This window comes from Podarcis raffonei, chromosome 1 (assembly GCF_027172205.1).
Source record: "Podarcis raffonei isolate rPodRaf1 chromosome 1, rPodRaf1.pri, whole genome shotgun sequence".
In the NCBI taxonomy this organism is placed as follows: Eukaryota; Metazoa; Chordata; class Lepidosauria; order Squamata; family Lacertidae; genus Podarcis; species Podarcis raffonei.
Window position 1 is genome coordinate 75,541,435 of NC_070602.1, and position 19,784 is coordinate 75,561,218.

At 39.5% G+C, this 19,784-nt stretch overlaps 1 protein-coding gene across 1 annotated transcript in view; it reads right to left on the minus strand.

Moving 5' to 3' along the window:
- Positions 1–1,122: 1,122 nt before the first annotated feature.
- MUC5AC (mucin 5AC, oligomeric mucus/gel-forming) overlaps positions 1,123–19,784 on the minus strand; it is a 60,722-nt gene continuing 42,060 nt past the window's right edge. Inside the window, exons 32-49 of the mRNA XM_053394490.1 lie at positions 19,406–19,626; positions 17,192–17,363; positions 16,786–17,036; positions 15,665–15,848; positions 15,014–15,209; positions 13,974–14,152; positions 13,326–13,395; positions 13,021–13,124; positions 12,195–12,226; positions 11,570–11,747; positions 10,511–10,615; positions 9,317–9,357; positions 7,943–8,065; positions 7,728–7,823; positions 6,156–6,275; positions 4,899–4,950; positions 3,363–3,474; positions 1,123–2,476 (exon numbers count right to left, since the gene is read on the minus strand). Coding sequence (XP_053250465.1) covers positions 2,185–2,476; positions 3,363–3,474; positions 4,899–4,950; positions 6,156–6,275; positions 7,728–7,823; positions 7,943–8,065; positions 9,317–9,357; positions 10,511–10,615; positions 11,570–11,747; positions 12,195–12,226; positions 13,021–13,124; positions 13,326–13,395; positions 13,974–14,152; positions 15,014–15,209; positions 15,665–15,848; positions 16,786–17,036; positions 17,192–17,363; positions 19,406–19,626 — 2,528 coding nt within the window. The 3' untranslated portion in view covers positions 1,123–2,184. The remainder of the gene's footprint in view (positions 2,477–3,362; positions 3,475–4,898; positions 4,951–6,155; positions 6,276–7,727; positions 7,824–7,942; positions 8,066–9,316; positions 9,358–10,510; positions 10,616–11,569; positions 11,748–12,194; positions 12,227–13,020; positions 13,125–13,325; positions 13,396–13,973; positions 14,153–15,013; positions 15,210–15,664; positions 15,849–16,785; positions 17,037–17,191; positions 17,364–19,405; positions 19,627–19,784) is intronic.

A 19,784-nucleotide genomic window follows, 5' to 3' on the forward strand; every position in this document is an offset into this window, starting at 1 on the left:
ATATTTGAACTAGTTTTGTACATTTCCCCTAACTGCACTGGTGTTATGTACCACCTGTACATCATCTTCATGTAATTCTCCTTCAATAGGGAACAATCTGTAAATTTTAAATCAGTTTTCCATAATTTAACCCAATCTTCCATCATAATGTTGTGACCTACATCTTGTGCCCATTTAATCATAACTGATTTTACCTCTTCATCTTCCGTCTCCCATTCTAATAGTATGCTGTATGCGGCCTTCAGTAGTTTCACTTTCACTTCAATCACTTCCGTTTGAAACCTAGATCTAGTATAACTAAATCCTTTCTTGCTGTCTTCTTTATGTGTTTCATATAGTTGTCGATAATGCAACCAACTCGGAAAGTACAGTTAAAACATTTAATGCATTTCTTCCTACAACTGTATCTGGATTGACATCTGGTCTGTGTTGCCTAAACCCAAGACACCTTGCTTGTGACTAAGGACACATCAAGGCTGCCACTGTTTCACAGGTAGAATTAAATCACATACTGGATTTGGCACTATTTCACATCAATTCTGCTTCCCAAAAATGTTGGTCTTTTTGCAGTAAGGAAAGTGAAAGGAAAATGCTTTGGAAACTGTGCGATAATAATGGCTTGCTGGGATGCTTCATAACCTCCACAGAAACAAATGAGAATGAATCCTAATGCTGCATAAACTCCATGAGAACTTTGTGCAAGCAAATCAGGATGGATGCTCAATAAACAGAATGTTTGGAAATCAGCAAGAACTCAGCAGCAGACAGTATGTACTCCAAATAAACTTCTTAACTTTCAGTATAAGATGCAAGCTTCATCAGTTCACAAAGATCTTTAGTTGTTTTGGTGTGGTCTTTTTTTTAATGCAGTGGCTTTTAAATTGCTACATTTGGGTGAGCAGTGACCAATATGCGAACTGGTCCAGTTGACATCTGAGCTATGGGGGTCTGGCATAACAGCTATGGCAGAATTGTGATCACGTGTACTGCTATGCCAGGATTGTGGTCATTATACTTCTGAGGGAAAACTGGCTGCTGGTTAAACTGAATGACACATTGAATTGGTGTACATCACAAAGGCAGATCAGAGTGGTAAAAAAATAAACTGAATGACACAACAGGTGCAAAATGCTAAAATTTTATTAATCATTGAAACTGTTCTCTTTAAGAAACAAATAAAAACAGCAAAAGGTAAAGATATCCCTCAACCAGGCATCATTTGACAGATGGTGCTAATACAGAAGAAAATAGTCTATTTTCCAGAAACAAATAAATAGTAATGGTACAACGTTAAAAAATAATTCATTGTCCTAGAACAGAATTTATATTATTGATATTTACTACTTTGGTTTAAAAAGTTCTTCATATGACAATTCGGCAAATATATCTATATATCTTATGTTCATTTTGTAAACATTTATATTTTAAAAAATCCAGATCTTCATACAATTAATATGCTGATGATAGCATGTAAACAGTCTTCTTCAGCAGCAGCCATACTTCATGGGGAGTTTTTTTGTACAAAAATAGATCTACAAATAATATCTGAGTATTATAGCCCCACAGCCTTTGAGAGGTTGAAGTTTGTAGAAAAAGGAACTTGGGAAAAAAACACAAAAAAGGCTGACCAAGTTATGAAAGTGAGATCTAACTTTTGCAAAGGTGATAGAGAACAGACCATGTTGACCAATGGAACTGTAATGGAACTGGACACTATGAGTAGCTCTTTCTGCTCCAAAGTTATGGCTGGCTTGTGCTACTTGGTGGAGGAAATTCTTCTGGGTGTATTAGAAATGCCAGTGTCTGTACCAATGCTTTGTTAATATTGGCATCATAACTTCACAAGAGTTCAAGCTAAAATCCTTTTTTTGTCTCCCACCCTAACCTTTTATCATGCCAAATACTTTCCTCTCCAAGTTATTTGTAACTGCACAGTGTAGTCTCACAAAGGCCTTGCCCCAAGAAAAGTGTCACCTAGAACTTCTAATTGTTTGGCACCCCAAAGAAAAGAAAATACTTTTCTGCCAAGAGTAGATTTAGAAGAAGAGAAATTCATCTGTATGTTCAAGTTGCTGCCTTGGATACTTTTTATTTCAAAACAGCAAGATTCATTTTAATTTATCTTCTGTTAATTATTGGTGTTGGTCATTTAAAAAATGTCTAGGTCAGTCCTGGCTCCTGTTTTTATTTCTGGCCAAGCTGCTGTTCTTCTTGCTGCTGCTGCTGCTGCTGCTGCTCTTCCTGCTGCTGTTGCTGCTGTTCTTCCTGCTGCTGCTGCTGCTGTTCTTGCTCTCCTGGTGTTGGGCTGGGCTTCACATCACATTGATTGCTCACACACTCACATGAGTCAACATGGATGTATGAATATTCAATGGTGGAGCGATCAGGGCACATCAGTGTCACTTGCCTCTTGCTGGTTTTGCTTTCCTTACAGCATGCACATGTGTGATCCAATGTGTTAGCCTCAGAAGAGTATCTAAGAGAAAACAAAGAAGGCTTTAGCTGCTGCAGAATCAAGTCCACCACTCACACCCACCCGCAGTGCCATCATTCTGCTTTTGTTTGTATTGGAAACAATCAGTCTGACATGATTCATTTAGAATAGTTTGAGTACTGGTGTCCACTTAATTCTATTGCCTGCTGTCACACCTAAGTTTGCATTAGAGATAAATTGAGTTTTTGGGGAAGAATTTTTAAATACTGGGCCTACAAGTACCATTGTTTGAGTAAACAATCACTCTCAATATTATGGCCCACCTCAAACTCCACAACAAACTTATATACAAATGGTAAGATCACAATATAATCTATCACACTGCCTCCATGCTTTGAAAAGTGGGTATCTTCCCTGGACCAATCTCCCTCTATCAAACCATTTAATATTAACAAGTCCCTCTGCCTTACAACTTGGGCTAAACAAAGTTCTGAATAATTACATCTATGATCTTTAGACAGACGGGAGGTACCTCTGGCTAAGAAAATATCTGGTTCCAGAATCTGATTGTAATGGGTGTACAAATTTACATTGTTTACTCCCATATGTGCATTAAAATCCCCTGCAGTGATAAACACTGCAGTAGGATATAGGGATTCCAAAGATTCTATATAGTTCTCTAGGTCTATCCAGATAGTATTTACAGTAGTTTTGTTTTTTGTTGTTTTTTGACAAGAAAGTGAATTGCCTGATGTCACCTGTCAAATGAGTACATAATTGAGCTCAAAAATGAAGTGCTCTGCTTCCCAGCACAATTTTCCATGTCTTGCTAACCTGGACTTTAACTGAATGACCCCTGGACTATTTATTGGGTTTTAGAGTTTTAGAGTTCCCCGGGGGAGGCAGCAATGCCCACTTTTCTACTTACATTGAAGAACTGCCACAGTGGCCTTCGCAGTACCGTAATTCGACAGGTTCAGTAGCTTCACATCCATTATGTCTGATGAGACTTGTGATGTTCTTTGGAATACAATCTCCCGCTGTGAGAGGGGAGAACAACCAAAAACAAAAACCATCATAACTGTGTGCTCACAAATACTGCCTAACAGAAGACTGAGTAGGGTAAGGTGGTGTGTGAGTGCACATGTGCAAACTGTCAAAACTGGCAAGGAAAAATGAATTGTAGGTCCAGGGCTTTTTTCCCAGCCGGAACTCACTGGAACTCAGTTCTTGCACCTCTCAGGTGGGCACCATTGCCATTATAAGAGAACAAGGGAGGCATTCAGGCTGAGTCCTGGCACCTCTTTTTCTAGAAAAATAGCGCTGGGTAGGTCCATCATAATAAGAACCCACTTATTAGAATCATCAGAGATCGCAAAGAAAGGACAACAACAAGATGAAGAAAAATAATAAAGGACTTCCTGGATTGAACTGGATAGAACTGATTAATTAATGCAGTAAAATAAGTGATGTCTGGACTCATCCGGAATTTTGGACTCGTGCGGAGCTTGATATATGGGTACCCCAAAAAAATTTAAAATTTGGCTGTATAATTTGGAACCAATGTGATTTGAATAATGTGATGTGATTGGCCTGTTAATAAAAATTATTTTAAAAAAACCATAATAAGAACCCACTTCTTGATGCACTGGAATGTCAGGATGGGAGGAAAGAACTTGATAAACTCCTGAACTGATCTAGCCTAATGCCACTAGCATGTTTTGACAAAGAAGCCTGTGCTATACATTTGACCACAAAGACTTCTCGCTCCACAGTACTAGTCTCGATGTTCACACCTATGCTGCAAAGGTGCAGAGGAAAATCTTAGCACTTTCTCTCTGCACAGATAATTTATTGGCTCACTTCCTGTCTGACCGTAGCAAATATAAGCAAAAACACAGTCTACTGCAGGGGTGTGGAACTTTTTGTAGAGGGCCTTTTCCCCTCAAGCATAATCTGTTGGAACTACATATTGGTGGTAGTGGGCCAGAGTCAAAAGTGGGTAGGGCTTGAGACAAAGGTAAGGGAGGGGCACAGCTTTCCCTCTCTTTCTAACACACTTTTCATTCTCTCTCTCTCCCTTCTTCTCCAGAGCGATCTCAGCCCTGAATGGGAAGCCTGGACTTTGAAAGTCATCTAATCTTCCTTGCTGTACTATACTGTATTGTTTTAATTAGTGTTTTTATGGAGCAGTCGAGTAATTTCGTTGTCCCTGAGAGGGGGCAATGACAATAAAGATATTATTATTATTATTATTATTATTATTATTATTATTATTATTATTATTAAACCCTTTCCCCTATTTTTCTCCTCCTTGCCACCCATGTGAAATTAAGTTATGGACCACATGAAATAAGGACGTGCACAGGTAGTGCCACAGATTACCCACCCCCTGCTCTCGTACATTGGGGGGGGGGGGCGTTTTGGTGTGCAGGCTTATTTTAACAATTTTGTCATAACTTACGTGGAGGTCCGCACACCTTGCAGCAGCCATCTTCACTCAGTCTCACATTCTCCTGAAAAACCAAAATGGGTTAGATGAATTTACAGATAACCTAAACGATTATTATTCTCTGAACAAATGCAGTTTCTTTGTGGCCATGAGAGACCTTCACCATTGCCAGGACTCCCTGGAAAAGTGTGCACAAAGGCAGGTAAACAATATTTGGGCCCATAGACTCCAAAGCACATTGTCTCCCACAATACAGTTAATACCTTCTATTAATTTTAAGCACTGTAATTGGGATGCTTGAAGATTTTTACTGGGCTGTATTTTTAAGCACTAATGCAAAGATTAGAACACAGATAGCATTCTTTTTTTTTGCAGTTTTCTGAATTGTGATGCATTTCTGCACTTAAAACCATGTAAAATGTATATTTCAGGTTAGAATATGTACAAAAATGTTTATGTGCACATTTGGGGTAAACTAATCTCTCAATGAATAATTCATCACCTGTTTATTAGAAGTTATACCTTAAATTTCTTACTGTGCACAGCATTGCCAACTATTATACAATTCTGTGTAGTAATGCTCCTACTCTCTCCTGCTTGGTATTTTGCTTCATCTTATTTACTATCCTTTGTCTAGGTTCCTTTAGTTTTGATTTATTGTTGTATTATGGTATCATTGAAAATTTATATTTTTTATGAAATGCATACAAAAGTATGTATTTCAAGGGGAAATGTATACAATATTTTGTGGGGGAAATGCATATTTACATGTGTTTAATAATGATGACAATGATGATAACAACAATAATAATAACCCACTTTTTAAAAAATTCCCTCCCCGCAATAATAATCCACTTGATACAGAATCAGGATGAAACACTTATTAAAGAATACATGTGAAACTGACATGGAACAAAATTAGACTATTTATACAGCCCTAAACAACAATTATATAACTACACGAGCATTTCATTTAGCATTTACAGTATCTAGTGAATCACACTTCTCAGATTGCATTAAATAAAGTAGGGAACTGAAGAGATATATGAACAGGAACTTGATAAGGGCCCAAGTCTGACTCTGTTAATTTAGACTTGGTTTAGGACCCTTGCCTATCATAATAATTCCAAACTACCTAAACAAACCCATATGATTTATGCATTTTTAAAAAAAAACATACCCTCATCCAGCTTTCTTAGATAAACCCTGATCTCACTGAGTAGATAATCTAACAGACACAAAGACTTTTGATCATATTGGTAAACTTACAGGTGGGCAGTTAAGTGGAGCGCAGGGTCTTTTGGTAGGGACAGGAATATACTGGTCCTCAATCAATTCACATTCATAAGTTGTGCAGTTGTTTCCTGGATGATGCCAAATCTCCCCAGGCTGAAAAAAGTCAGAGTTATAGTTATGTTATTAGAAGCTGACACGTGATTTTTATGTCCTTCAAAGGGCTTTGATTGTATCACTAAGATAATACAGATAGGGTAAAAAAGCAAAGGAAATTTATGATAAATTTACTATAATAAGGAAAGGTCATTATGAAAACTATGTGGGAAAGAATATAGCTTTCATATTCACAGCTAGGTTTGCTTGCCTCCACTCAGCTCTACTGAGCGACCTTTATCAAACTCTAACAGAACATGTCCTCTGCTTTTGCCATCTGTTTTCATCATTGTGCATATTACACAGATGAAGGAAGGAAGAAACCCCATGTGGATTTGTTGATACAATTGAGTGCCTTCTTTCATTGCTTCATGGTCTCTGGTTGTCTCAAATGCACAAATACACACATTCTCTCTCTCTCCATGCCTATCTTCATGACAAACTGCACTGTGAAACAGTTTGGCATCACTTTGCTAAATGTGACTTCATTGGCCTCCCTGACACAAGGATTTGACCATATATAAACCCTTTAGCTCAGGCACGTGGAGTCGGAATTCTGCCCCCAGATACTCATGACTGCGTTCTGTCAAGAGAAACAGATTGTGTGATCAAATATCTGAAGGCATAGCTTGGTCACATGTGGCATCTTACTTTCAAGCATTCTCTCTGGAGTGGGATGGGTTCAAGTGGTGGATGACCACATGCTTCCCACACTTTATGGGGAGGGTGGTAGGTCAGTGGCAGAGTTTCAGCCACAGACTCAATCCCATGCATCTCCAAGTAGGGCTGAGGGAGAGCCCTGCTTAAAAATTTGGGTGTTTTCCCCTTAAGAAGGTTGGGAGAGAACATAGGCTGAGTGGTACCGAAAAAGGAAAAGAAATTCTGGAGAGCCAGTGAGTTTAGACAGTTCTGAGCTAGACAGACCAATGGTCAGACTCGGTAGAAGGCAGTAGAAGGCTCCAGGTTCAATTGCTGGCACCTCTCAGGGATTTCAGGTTGCAAGTCTAAGACTTAGGAGAGTCCTTTCTAATCAGACTAGGCAACACTAGGCTATATTCATTAATAAAGCTACAATAAAAACTACACTTCAAATTAAAATAAGGCATTGGTATCTCCTTCACAGAATGTGGGGAGTCAACGCAACATTGGCTATATGGGCCAACCATCTGATAGGGCAGCTTCTTTTTTCTCCCTTTTTACTATTTTTATATAGCACAAAGTTTCACAAGCCAAAAAGATTTATACTAAAGATTTGCACTCAAAACATCCAATGGAGCAGAAAAAGGCAATGGTAGGAAAAGATAACTATGGGAATTTAAATGCAGATCTATTAATTATTGCTTCAGTTAATATCATTCATGGCCTCTAGTAAGCTTCCACTCCAAGCATGAGAAACACAAGTATGACAGAACATGAGATTGCATGTATGGGTATTCATAAAACATCAGCTACCTTGATAACCTGAACACTGGATCCCTCTTTTATAACACATGCTACCGCTGAGCATTTACCACAGCATTGTCCAGGGATTTCCTTGTATTCTTGGGCCTGTATTTGAGAAAATATGGAAAGAGATTCATAAGATCAAGGAGGTGAAATAGCTAGGTTTGCAGATAAATTCCTGAAAAGCTGGCAATTTGCAAAAACAGTTTGTAACACTAACTTACCACTGGGCAGTTTTTGTCACATGCTTGTGACACACATTCCACCGTGTTTATTTGGCTTTCTGGATCTTGCTCAACAGAACATCTGCACGTTTCACAGAGGCCTCTTGGAACAACTGCTCCAGGCTAAAGAAGGGCAGAGGAGAAATGGTCCTAAATAATTCTAAACTGTTTTCATAAATCAGAAATATCACAAATGTATGCAACTGGTCTTCCTCCACCAACAGAAAGCCCAATGACCCAGCATAGGCTTCCATGAGTGTCATGAGCACGGAAGTGATTCAGTGATTCTCTCTCCTGCTATAGCTTCCTGCACCACCTGCCATGTTGTTCTGTGGGGATCCCCAACCCTCTGAAGCATATTTGGGGCTTGGGAGGGGGGCAAGTGACACACTAGGAGGGGTAAAAACTGTAATTTGCTTTTCTTTCTGTTCTGCTGACAGAAGCACCCACTGGATCATAGAGCTTTCTGTCAGTGAAGGATCACCAATTGGATGCAGCTTCTTCATTTAATCTTGAGTATACAAGCTCATTTAATTCTAAGAATGCTTGAAAATGTGTGGATTGTCTTGCTTCATCTAGCTCAGGATTCTTTGAAAGAACCCCAGCAACCAGCAGGCCCCTTTTCAACTTATGAACCAAGGTGGTTTTTTCTTTCTACCGGGATGCATAAATGTTTCCATGAAAGGGGTATATTTATCTATGGGTTGTGGAATGGATTTGGAATTGTTAATCTGGGATGAAAAAGAAATGTAGGGTTTCTAGTCCCTTCCTTTTGATCTGAACTGATAGGCAACTTATTTAAAGGGGGGGAAATTCTGCACCTTAATGCAGGATACACTGAGAATTCTCTTGGATGCTAAAGTATTTCTACTGTGAAAGCTTATAATTCATAGTTTGAATCAAAGGAAGATATGCAGGGTTTTTCCAGTAACATCATAACTTCTAAAAGCTTTTCATGGAGGGCTAAACACACTCACTATTAATCCACATCAATCAGAGGCACCAACTTCTGCAGCACATTGAGGGCAAAGATGCAATGTCCTGACATTGCGAGCACAACATCACACAACATGCCGACATTGTTTCATGCCCAACTCCACCAATATGGGGGCCCGGCCCCCTCAACAACAAAAAGACACCGAGGGGGCCCACAGTGCCTATGGCATCAATCATTTTTGTGCAGATCATTTTCTTAATAAATAATTTTATTTTATTTTTAAAATAATGCTTTATGTATATTTCTTTATTGATTTGTGTAATCTAGTTTTGCTTTATTCAGACGTGGACTGTTTTTGTGAGCAAGTGATTTATACATTTACCAAACAAACAAACAAATTATTGCTTCTAGCATTCATTATTATAAAATGTACTTACTTTGTAGAATATGTCTTTGTCAATACAGCCGGGTATTTTCACTGTAAAACAGAAAGGTGCAATGGAATGAATCTTAAAATTTTCTTTTCAGTGATAAGAATGGAATATTGCTGTGTATGCTACAGAGTATGCATTTTAAATGCATGTAAAACACATTCTCAGCCACAGGCTCAAATAATTCTGGAAATGGTAATTTGCCAAGGATTCTGGGAATTGTAGCTCTGTGAGAGGTAAACTAATGTTACCAGGATATATAGTGTGTCCAGAACCTTTGAAGGCAAACAAGGAAGTACCAATGTAGCTGTGATTCAAATGGTTTCTTGATGAGTGTGCAATGGGTTCTTCCAGTAGAGTTGTTTGAGGAATTCAGTCTTTTAGGAAGTCCAATACAAACTAACCTGATGTGCACCACTCATACTAATGCACAGATCAGAATTTAACTATCCACCAGATTTCAAACTTCACTGAAAGCCACAATGCAGTTCTCAGTAATTTGAATATTTCAAAAGATACATTTAAATACATATTTTGAGAGAAATATATATCCTAAATAATATATGGTTTGGGAGAAAATTTGTTTAGTAAATGTAAACAGGTATTTAAATTTGAACATTCATGGTGATTTCATCTGAAAATGCAGGTCAGCATGGAAATGGGATGGTATGGGTTTATGGGTACACACATGTGAAACTGATGTGGGCAGGAAGTGGATGGATCCACCCTAATGTCTACTCCTAGTAACCATGCCAGGATCAAGTACACAAGCAGTAAGGATTCAGCTTGAGGTTCTGCAAACCCTACCTTATGCAGGTTTGCAGAAATGTGTGTGTATATGTTACAAAATATCCTTTCCCAAAAGAAAATCTTACAAAATCCCCCTATTGCAAAAGAAGCCCCAACAAAACTGGGACTTGCCAGCAGCAGCTTAATTGACCAGCTTCTCAGCAGATATGAGATATATAACAAATTAAGTATTTGCTTCTTCAGAACAATTTCAGGATTCTTGCAACAGGAAATAAAAACAGTTGAAGAGGCAAAATGGCCACTGGAATGCCAGCTCATAGCATGGGAGGTGGGGATGGAATATGACTCATCTGGAGGGTGGGGAGTTGTAGAGAGAGAGGAAGAGAGAGGGAAGGGGGAGGGGAGAGAAGTTTCAAATACTCCTGAGAAATGTCATGTTTCAGTTCTTACCACAAGTGGCTTTAATGCAGCAATCTCCTGGCAGCTTTTGTTGTTTTAATTCATATCCTACTGGACAGGTCTCAACAGATTCAGGACAGTAACTAGTGTTGCATACTATATAAGACAAAAAAAAAGAAAAAGCCATGTAAGAAAGTCAGGATATTTTCATTATAACAAGAACATACAGGGCATTTTTCAACACTCCAGTTATGTCCAGAGAAACATCTGCTTCCATTATAACAAGAACAAGAATGTCTGAAGAAGAGGTGTGAATCTCTACAGGATGTTTTCAGGCTCCAACTCCTAGCCCCTGTGGCCAATGGAGATGCAGTCTAATAACAGCTGGAGGGCCACAGGTTGCCCAACTCTGCCCACCAGCACTCATGTAGCATGGATAGATTAACCACTATGCCACATGATTTGTGGCACAGGGCTTCAGTCCAATTGTAAGACCTCCTGTGGTGTAACTAACGGGAATTTACCTAAGTGGAAAAGGTACCCATTTGGAAGTGGTTGCTTTGAGCTATTTAAGCATCCAATATTGCAGAAGCAGAAGGAAATTAAGCATAATGGACCTTTTCCCTTTTGCCTCCTCCCTCTTCAATCCCCCGTACCCACACAAGCCTCTTAAGCCAACAGGCTGAGAAGTGATAGCCTCTTCTACTAGACAGCATGGGATATGTGGAGTAGTCACCTTTAAACTCACCAGGGGAAAGGACAGGGTATGTATGTATGTATGTATGTATGTATGTATGTATAAAGAAGATTGTGTCATTTGCAGTTTCAGTAGGAGGAAAGAATCACCCAAAAATGGGCAGAGAAAACTAACATTGGTACAAGATTTCTCCAACTGATTCTGGGCATTTCCACCCTCTCACTCAGATAACATTGCCCATAGTATTTAGCAGTCCCCCCACCATCAGCCCCGGAAAAAGGCTTTTTAGGAGGTTGCAGGAGGTAGAAAGGAAGGGAAGGGGAAGATCGGTCGTGTGAGCTGTCTTCCGCTCATGCAGCACTGGATTGAAGCATGATATATTTTGTTTCAAACAGGCAAGAGATTGTACTTACCACATTTCATCTGAGGACAGCATTTATCTTCAGGTGTTGTGACACTGACAGGCACAAAGCCTTCAAATTCACAACGTTCTGGGACAGGTGTTGCACATATCTTTGGTGTACACTGCACTTTAAGAGTATATTTTTCACAAGTACACTCCTGGCAGTTGCTGATCCAGCTTGCTCCAGGCTGCAAAAAAATAATTTTAAAAATTGTATTTAAAAGAAAATAAGATACATCATCCCTAAATTTGCCTTGTCAGAGATCATGTCAGAAAGAGTGCCATCAACATATATCAAGGCTGTAAATACTTAGCTGAATAATCAGTTTAATTACTTACTCAATTATTTTTTACAAAAAGGGTGCCTCCAATTAATCGGCTGATTAAAGCCATAATAATTACTGTACAATCAGGGGACGGGACGGGACCATAGATGCATCTTAAAAGAGGCACTCTGTACTGGGTGAGACCCCTCACCTTCTGTTCTACTCAATTCACTACATCATAGTTGTAGCGCCCCCTAGGCTTGGCACCCAGCACAGGGGAACCAGTTGTGCTGCCCTGAATTGGCCTCTGCTCCCAACACCTTCTGAGGTGACCCATCCACATTTCATGAAGTACATATTTTTAGTTACCTCTTTGGGCATCCCGTCTGGTCCAGTACAACCTGAAAGAAATGTAATAACAGAGATTTTTTGCACTGCTGTTCCTCAAGAGTCCTGGAGCAAATTTAGCTACCTGAGCAAACAGGCCACAGCGCCATCTGGCATTGTTATCTGGGTCAAAGGGCAGTGGAAAGGTGCTGGGACTGTGAGGTGCTGCCGAGACTGAACTGTACCAGAAAGAACAACAAAAGTTCTTGTGGTGCCTTAAAGACTAAACAACTCTGTGGGAGGAATTCAACATAGTGCTAGTTAAGTCAGCATAAGCATTTCTTGACTCCTTCAGAGCCAGATGCAGGGTTGCATGGAGGGAGGAGAAACAGGGAATGCCTTGCTGCATTGGTGGAAGACCTTGTGCAGGCTTCTGCTAGCACGGCTCATTCGTTGAATCCTGCCTGTCATTTATAATTATTTAAGCTGCTGCAAGATTCTTCAGCTATTTTTGTTGCAACAGACTAACATGACTATCCCTCTGGAAGTTGTGGGCATGAAAGTTGTATCTACAATAGCCGGGGATGTCATGTTTGAAGGATACATGGAAATTCCTCATTGTATCAAGACTCTATTTCCTTCTGAAACTCGTGCAAGGTGACCACTGATCACATAGCATTCTCTTGAGTGATTATTACTGCTTATTGAGTTACTCCTGTTGTTTCTGGAAATCACTTTCTCTTGGGTTTCTAAGGGTGCTTCTGTCTCCCTGCTGAAGCTACCTAGATTAGGCTGACCTGAATTGCAGCTGAGGAACCCTCCACTCCATATAGTGTTGCTGCAGTGTCCTTGAAACAAAAACACTTACCACATTGTTCTACACAGATATCATTGTAGGAGTTGAAGAGCTTGGTTCCAGGAGCACAGAAGCAACCTTCAACTATGCCAGTGCCATTATGCTGACTAGCCCTGCTGCAGAAAGAAAGCATGGGTTACGGTCATACAGCACCCTTTTGCATTGTGAAAATTCAGTCTGTGCCTTGAATCATCAGCACTGTTAAGAGCGTGATGACTCTGAACTGAGTTCAAATCCAGCATGCTATTGACTACATAACACTGGCTCCAACAACTGGAGTGAAACAGACCTAAACAGAGATTCCGTTCTTTCCTTACCTATTATCACATGTGGGAGGGTTGATAGGGCCACATGGGTCATATACTTTGCCTTCAGGACAGCTGTATGCTAAACATGGTGAGAAAAATAAACCAAGGTGAACATAAAGACATACTTTGATACACTTTACATTTACAGCTACTGCAGCTACAGTATGACTTTCCCCACACTCTTTCTCTCCTTTTACTGGTAGTTAATGGCATGGGAGGGTCTCTTTGTTAAAAAGAAGCAAACAGAAACCAACACCCTAAAATTCTAGCCACATTTCAACATGTTTAGTTGCCATATATTCTGCTTCTATTCATATAATTGTTTTTATTAGATATGCTTCCTGTGAACATGATGGCACATTCCTGTGATCCTAAAGACAGAACACTATACTTAAATGAACCAGAAGGGCCCAGACTCTAGATCTCATTTGGACATCTGCCCTCTTAAAGCCTCAGTAAATGTATAGCTGAAGAGGTTCTCAAAGGCTGAGAATGTCCTCTCATCTTTCTGTATTTTAGTCATTAAACTACAATTCCCTAAGATGGATCTATTTACAAAAATAAAACTGACACATGCAAAGTATTTAATAAACAAGGCTCCCATGGCTGTATAATTTGTGGAGAAACTGTGGCATTGATTAACACTCCAGTACTTACGGCATGAACCATTAGTCTTCGCTCTCCAGTCAATGCAAACACCTTTAGAGGCACAGAGTGAAGCATATATCTCTAAGCCTGAACACTGCATGGTGGTATTGACTATGTGGCAAGAATCAAAGGAGCAACCTTGGTGGAAGGGCTTTGGAGGTATGATTTGATGGCAATCAGAGAAGACTCTGTAAAAAAAAATCACAAAGACATGATAATCAGGAAAGACTCTGTAAAAGATATCATAAACACTTGACATGAACATACATTTTTGAACATGACTATTTTCACTTCTGGGATTTGAAGAGCTGGAAAACAGGATTTTTAAAAAAGGTTTCTCAGGACTGAATGTTCATCATGGTATAGAATTTCACGCACATGAAATTCAGCTTTCACTAATTTCAATTATATTCACAACAGAATTGTAGCTTTCTGGAAGAAAGATGTGGTATGGTGCAAAACAAGTCTGCTTTAAATGCACAGCAAATGAGTTGATTGCATCAAAGGTCTCCCAGGAGCCTTTTAAAAAAAGGGTTGTCGCAAACTAACTTTCAAACAAAGTTTCACAAGCCAAATTTCCAATAACAGCAACAAGAATATTATAACTTAGGGTTGCCATACACCCGGAATTTCCCGGATATAGCTGGGATTCGGTCAACAACGTTTGTATCCAAATTTTCACTTTTTGAAATATGGCAACCCTATTATAACTGTAAATTGATTTTTTTCAGTGAATTTGTGGGTTTGATATGCAGGCTTGAAGAAATGTGAAGCTAGATGTGTTAAGACACCCTCCGCCCCGCAGACCTTTATAGTAAGAGGTAGGGCTGTCTAGAACTTGAGCTAAAGGGCCTTTTATATAGCTGTGCTCTTGTACAGAGAAATCCTATGCATGTTGGCTCAGAACTACATCCCACTCTATTCAGTAGAGCTGACCCCGAGAAAGTTGTGCATCAGACTTTAACATTATTTCCCCTTCTCCTTCCATAGGATACTTTTATTATATTATCTAAGCAGGAAGCATACATTAGAACAATTTTCCAACTTACTCGCTCAGAATTATATCACAAACAGGGGAAGGTTTGCAAGGTACTGCTGGTGTTGGTGTGACAGGAAGTACTGTTTTGTTTTTGCAGTAGTTCTTCTTCTCATCATCGACTTTCCAATGGGGAGCCATGTAGGGACAACTAGTTATCTCGCCAGTTGGTAAGCGACATTCATCTTTTCTGTCATTTGTACAGGTACCTGGGGGAAAACAAAACAGAATCAGAACAGAATTGAAGGTAGAGAGTTTTATATATTTGCAACAAACTACGCAGTGTTTTGCATTCAGTGCGATGCTAGAATCACTGAAATACATAACATTTAAATCATGCTATTGATTGAAGAAACATTCTCCTTTCTTTTGAAGCAAATGTTGTGCTATTCCATTCTGAGTTTTCTCCCTCTCCTTCTCAAAATTTCCAGCAGTATCCAGGATACCTGGCATCCAGGATTTGGGGGGAAATAAATGAGATTTTGAGGAGGAGGGGCAGTCAAACAGAGAAACCAAGGTGCTTTTTGAAAACAACAAAAGTGAAACTAAAATGAAAAACATGGTTCTGACTTAACTTTAAATTGGTAATTGGTTCCAAAGAGTGAACCAATGGTTGACGGAACAACATGGATTTTCACGGGAGTAAAGCATTATTTTCCCTTACCACACTGTCCTTCGGTGTTGTTGCCAAATTTGCTATATGGAAGTTTTATTGAGAAGATCAAACCGCTGAAGGTGATGACAGCCCCAAGCTCAGGAATCTCAACTACCATGTTCACACCAACCATGGAGACAAAAATGCCGTCTTTCTGGAAGCCTGGGTTGACAATCTTACCATCGAAGTAGATCTGTAAATGAGATTAATGTTGCAACAATGAGGAATTCTCTTTGCTTTGCTATGCTTTTTTAAAAAGTAATTTATCTACTTTTGTAGATATGTTGTTAAATTATTTATTATGGAATTTATATTCCACTTGCTCTACAAAAATAAAGTACATGAATTGAATCTACACAAACAGCACTTCTGCATCCACATAAGATGTTTGACAATTTCCCCTTCTTGTGATAGCCTACTGTGTCTCAAGGAATACCACTGCACAGGGTCCCCTGAATGTCTAAGAAGGAAAGGAGGAGTGTGATTGTGTTAGGAATTGTGAGACTGAAAATCACTTTGAATCCCAGTCTTGCTGTGCTATTTAATATGTACAATGCTGCTTTTCACAGCTGACACACAGTTCAGATTTTTGTTCACAAAACGTGTTGTTCACATTTTATCTGACTCCTTGTGTCCCTAAACTAATCTAATGTAAGTGAGTTGACTTGCACATAGCCTTTTTACAGTTGGCCATAACTAATCTAGGAGAGATTTCACTCTGTTGAAGATCAATAACATTTTCTAATAAGAATGAGACAGCAATGTTTTAACTTCAGAAATCTACATTTCTGATCTTGCAGTAAATTTCTGAGTACTCAGATGGGGGTAGAAATATAGGACAGGCTTACCCATGCATGTTCATCATCTGAAGACTCAGTCCTCATGTAACCCAGGGACTATAACCCCCATCAACCTCAGGCAGGACCAGATGAGTGAAGGCTGCTATACAGTACACCTACTGAAAATTCTAAGACATAGCTAATCATTTACTCTTGAGTGTGGGCTTTGTCTTGGGTTTCCCTTTACTCACTAAAGTAAATATGCCTAGCTCCTTTAGTCCTGTTGCATTTTCTATAAAATAATACATCAAAAGAAGCAATTCAAGTAGTGTACATATTATTATTTTTTACCTTGTTAGCTTCCACACCATCAAAGAGTTTGCGGGTTAGCACTACCACTGAAGTTTTGTAGTAAACAATGATAGACTGAGGGCATGAAAGTCCATCTTCAGCATCACAGAAGTAATTATCAATTAGAATCCTGAAGTTGTCGTATTTAGGTGTAATCTGCTGCACCAACACATATGTGCAGTTGTCCAGGAAAGTGTAGTACGTTCCATCAAATGTGATATAGTGAGGATCACCCCAGCCGCTACAAACACCTGATAAATTAGAGGGGGAGATGTTAACCATTAGGACTTAAGTTAGACTTTAAGAAAAGCATAAACAATGACTCAAACAAGAGTATGTTTGAGGTAATGTTTGCACCATGAAAACGGAGTCATGAGTGCTTCTTTAGAGATTTATTTTCACTCACATTCACATTCATAGTGATAACAGCAGCCATCTTCACTGAAGACTTTGATTGGTGGGTACCCATTTTCACAAACAATATTCCTCACTGGTGGACACTGTACTTGCTTTACAGAAATTTTATTGTTTCCCTCACAAGTTGATACGGTGCAGTTCGATACCCATTTGTCGCCAGTCTGTGAAGAGAAAGACATTGTTGCCACTGACACATAAAGGTAGGCCCAGCTAAGCTTTATGTACAGTTTTATATATAACTGATAGGCACTTCTTCTTTGGTTCCTGCTTATTTATACCATTTATACATGTACAAGTGAATGCATCCTACTTCAGAAATCTCCTGGTATCTAGTTTTCTTCAGCACCAACCAATCAGAGGTTAACCATAGAAGCTTTGCACCTACATCAAGGATGGGGAACCTGTGGCTCTCAAGATGTTGCTGGACTCCATCTCCCATCAGCTAGCATGGTCAATGGTCAGGGATGGTTGCAGTTGTAGCCGAATAGAATCTGGAGGGCTAAAGGTCTCCAGCACTTGGTCATTTTGATGCTGCCAGCTGTCAAATATTGTCCGGTACTAAACACTATTGCCTATTATTGAACTATCATTATCAAATATTTGTGGTGGTATCCAATGCACGTGTTCCATGAGTGAAAGGATTTCTACTTGCACACACTACCCCCCTCTCCTCATCCCATGGTCACCTTCCCCAAATCCCTCCAGGTCAGCAGGTAGGGGTACGGCAAGAGAAGAGGGAGGGAAAGTACTGTTGTGCAGCCAAAAGTCATTGCACTGGCAGAATGAGTGTGCTGAATACTGCCCTTTACACCACTGGAATGACAGTTATTGAATATTATTAATAAAACACATTGGGTTGTATCCAATTAAACTTTAGAGTAGTCCCATTGAAATTAATGGACCTATATTAGTCATATCTATGAATTTTGGCATGTGTAGTCTGGGTCTACTATGCAAAACTCCTTAATCCTGCTATATTTTTTGTTGAATTACTTACGTTCTATGTACAAAGTCATAAATAATTTCTGGTTCCTTGGTTTATTCCACCTGTCTTAGTTTGTTTTTGTTTTGTTTAACATCTCCTCCAAGGCTGTATCAAGTGATTTTAACACAGGCTACTGCACATACCTTTTCTGCCCCATTGGCCCCCAGCAAATACTCTTAAATATTAAATACTATTGCATATCAGCTACCACGGCACAGTTAAATAACAAATATTGTTTGGTGAATATTCAGCAAATTTCCAAGAATACCCTGTTAATAATAATAACAACAACGTAGTCCTGTAAATGCCTCTTTGGAAGTAAGTCCCACCGAAACACATTTCCAGCTATGTGTGGACTGGATTATAGTCTAAGTGACATTAAGATTTGCAGAGGAGAATTGTGAGAGGGATTGTTTGAAGCAGTTGATTAGGCAGTTAATGGTCCAGATTATCATAATTTTCACCACATTATATGCATCGTAACAAATTCTTCTGATTTGCATTGATTTCTGATTTACACTGAATCAAGCAGAGCCACTCAAGGCCACAGAGTCTGGGCATTCCCCTGCTAAAGTATTCTTGTGAGGTCCAAGCACTTCCAGGCACCTGGTTATGAAGCCTCAGCCTATGTATCTCCTCAGCCCGACAACCGCTTGTCACATGACAGATATTAAAATACCTGGATAGTCACTGGGCAACCTAGGCAACCCATTTACTGGATTTCCCAAGAGCACCTCTGGCTTGGACTTTTTGAATGCACATGCTAAACCCTCATCATGGGGGGTGGGAACACCTTAGCAAATATTATATTAAAAGCCCCCAAAGTCATGACATGTGGGGGAATCATGCAGAACTGATCTAGAGGCAATATCTTCCTACACAATAAAGAGAGAAAATCCACCACTATTCCCACACCTGTACTGCACAAATAAGAGGGCTCACTTGATACAAAGTTTGAAAATGTCCCCACCCCCAGGACTGGAGCACTCAGGTTCGGAGCTGGTAAAACTTCATGGATAACTGGAGTTACACCCCTACACAGCATTCAGGTGAATGCAAACCTAACCACGAACCAGCCAAGAGATAAGCACTGCGAAGAAGTAAGGCTAATCCCTTTTGCCCTATTGAGTATTTCCAGGTACCCAACCTGTAGCTTTCTGTGCATCAACTTCCAAATGGAAAACATTATTTCAAATCAAGATGAAAAGAGATTGGTACCTTTAAGGGTGGTTTAGCATCTGGGCATCCAGGTTGCTCAGTGGTGGTAGTGGTAGTGGCAATGGTAGTGGTGGGGGTGGGGGTTGTGACAACAACTGTCGGAGTGGGTTTTGGTGTTGTTAGTTTGCATGGACCTTTGGATCTCTCAACAGAACATGTTTTACTACAAACAGCAGTGAAAAGGCAACCATCACTGTCTGTTTTATTGTAAATCGTATCACCTACAAAAGGGAATCAAAGAGTTAGACTGTAAATATTTCTAACATACAAAGTAGTAGCACAAAATAATGAAAGAATAATGAACAATGGGCTGTATTAAAGAAAGGAGGGTTTAGCAAAAATGTGGAAAAAATATGCAAATGAATACATAAGCAATATT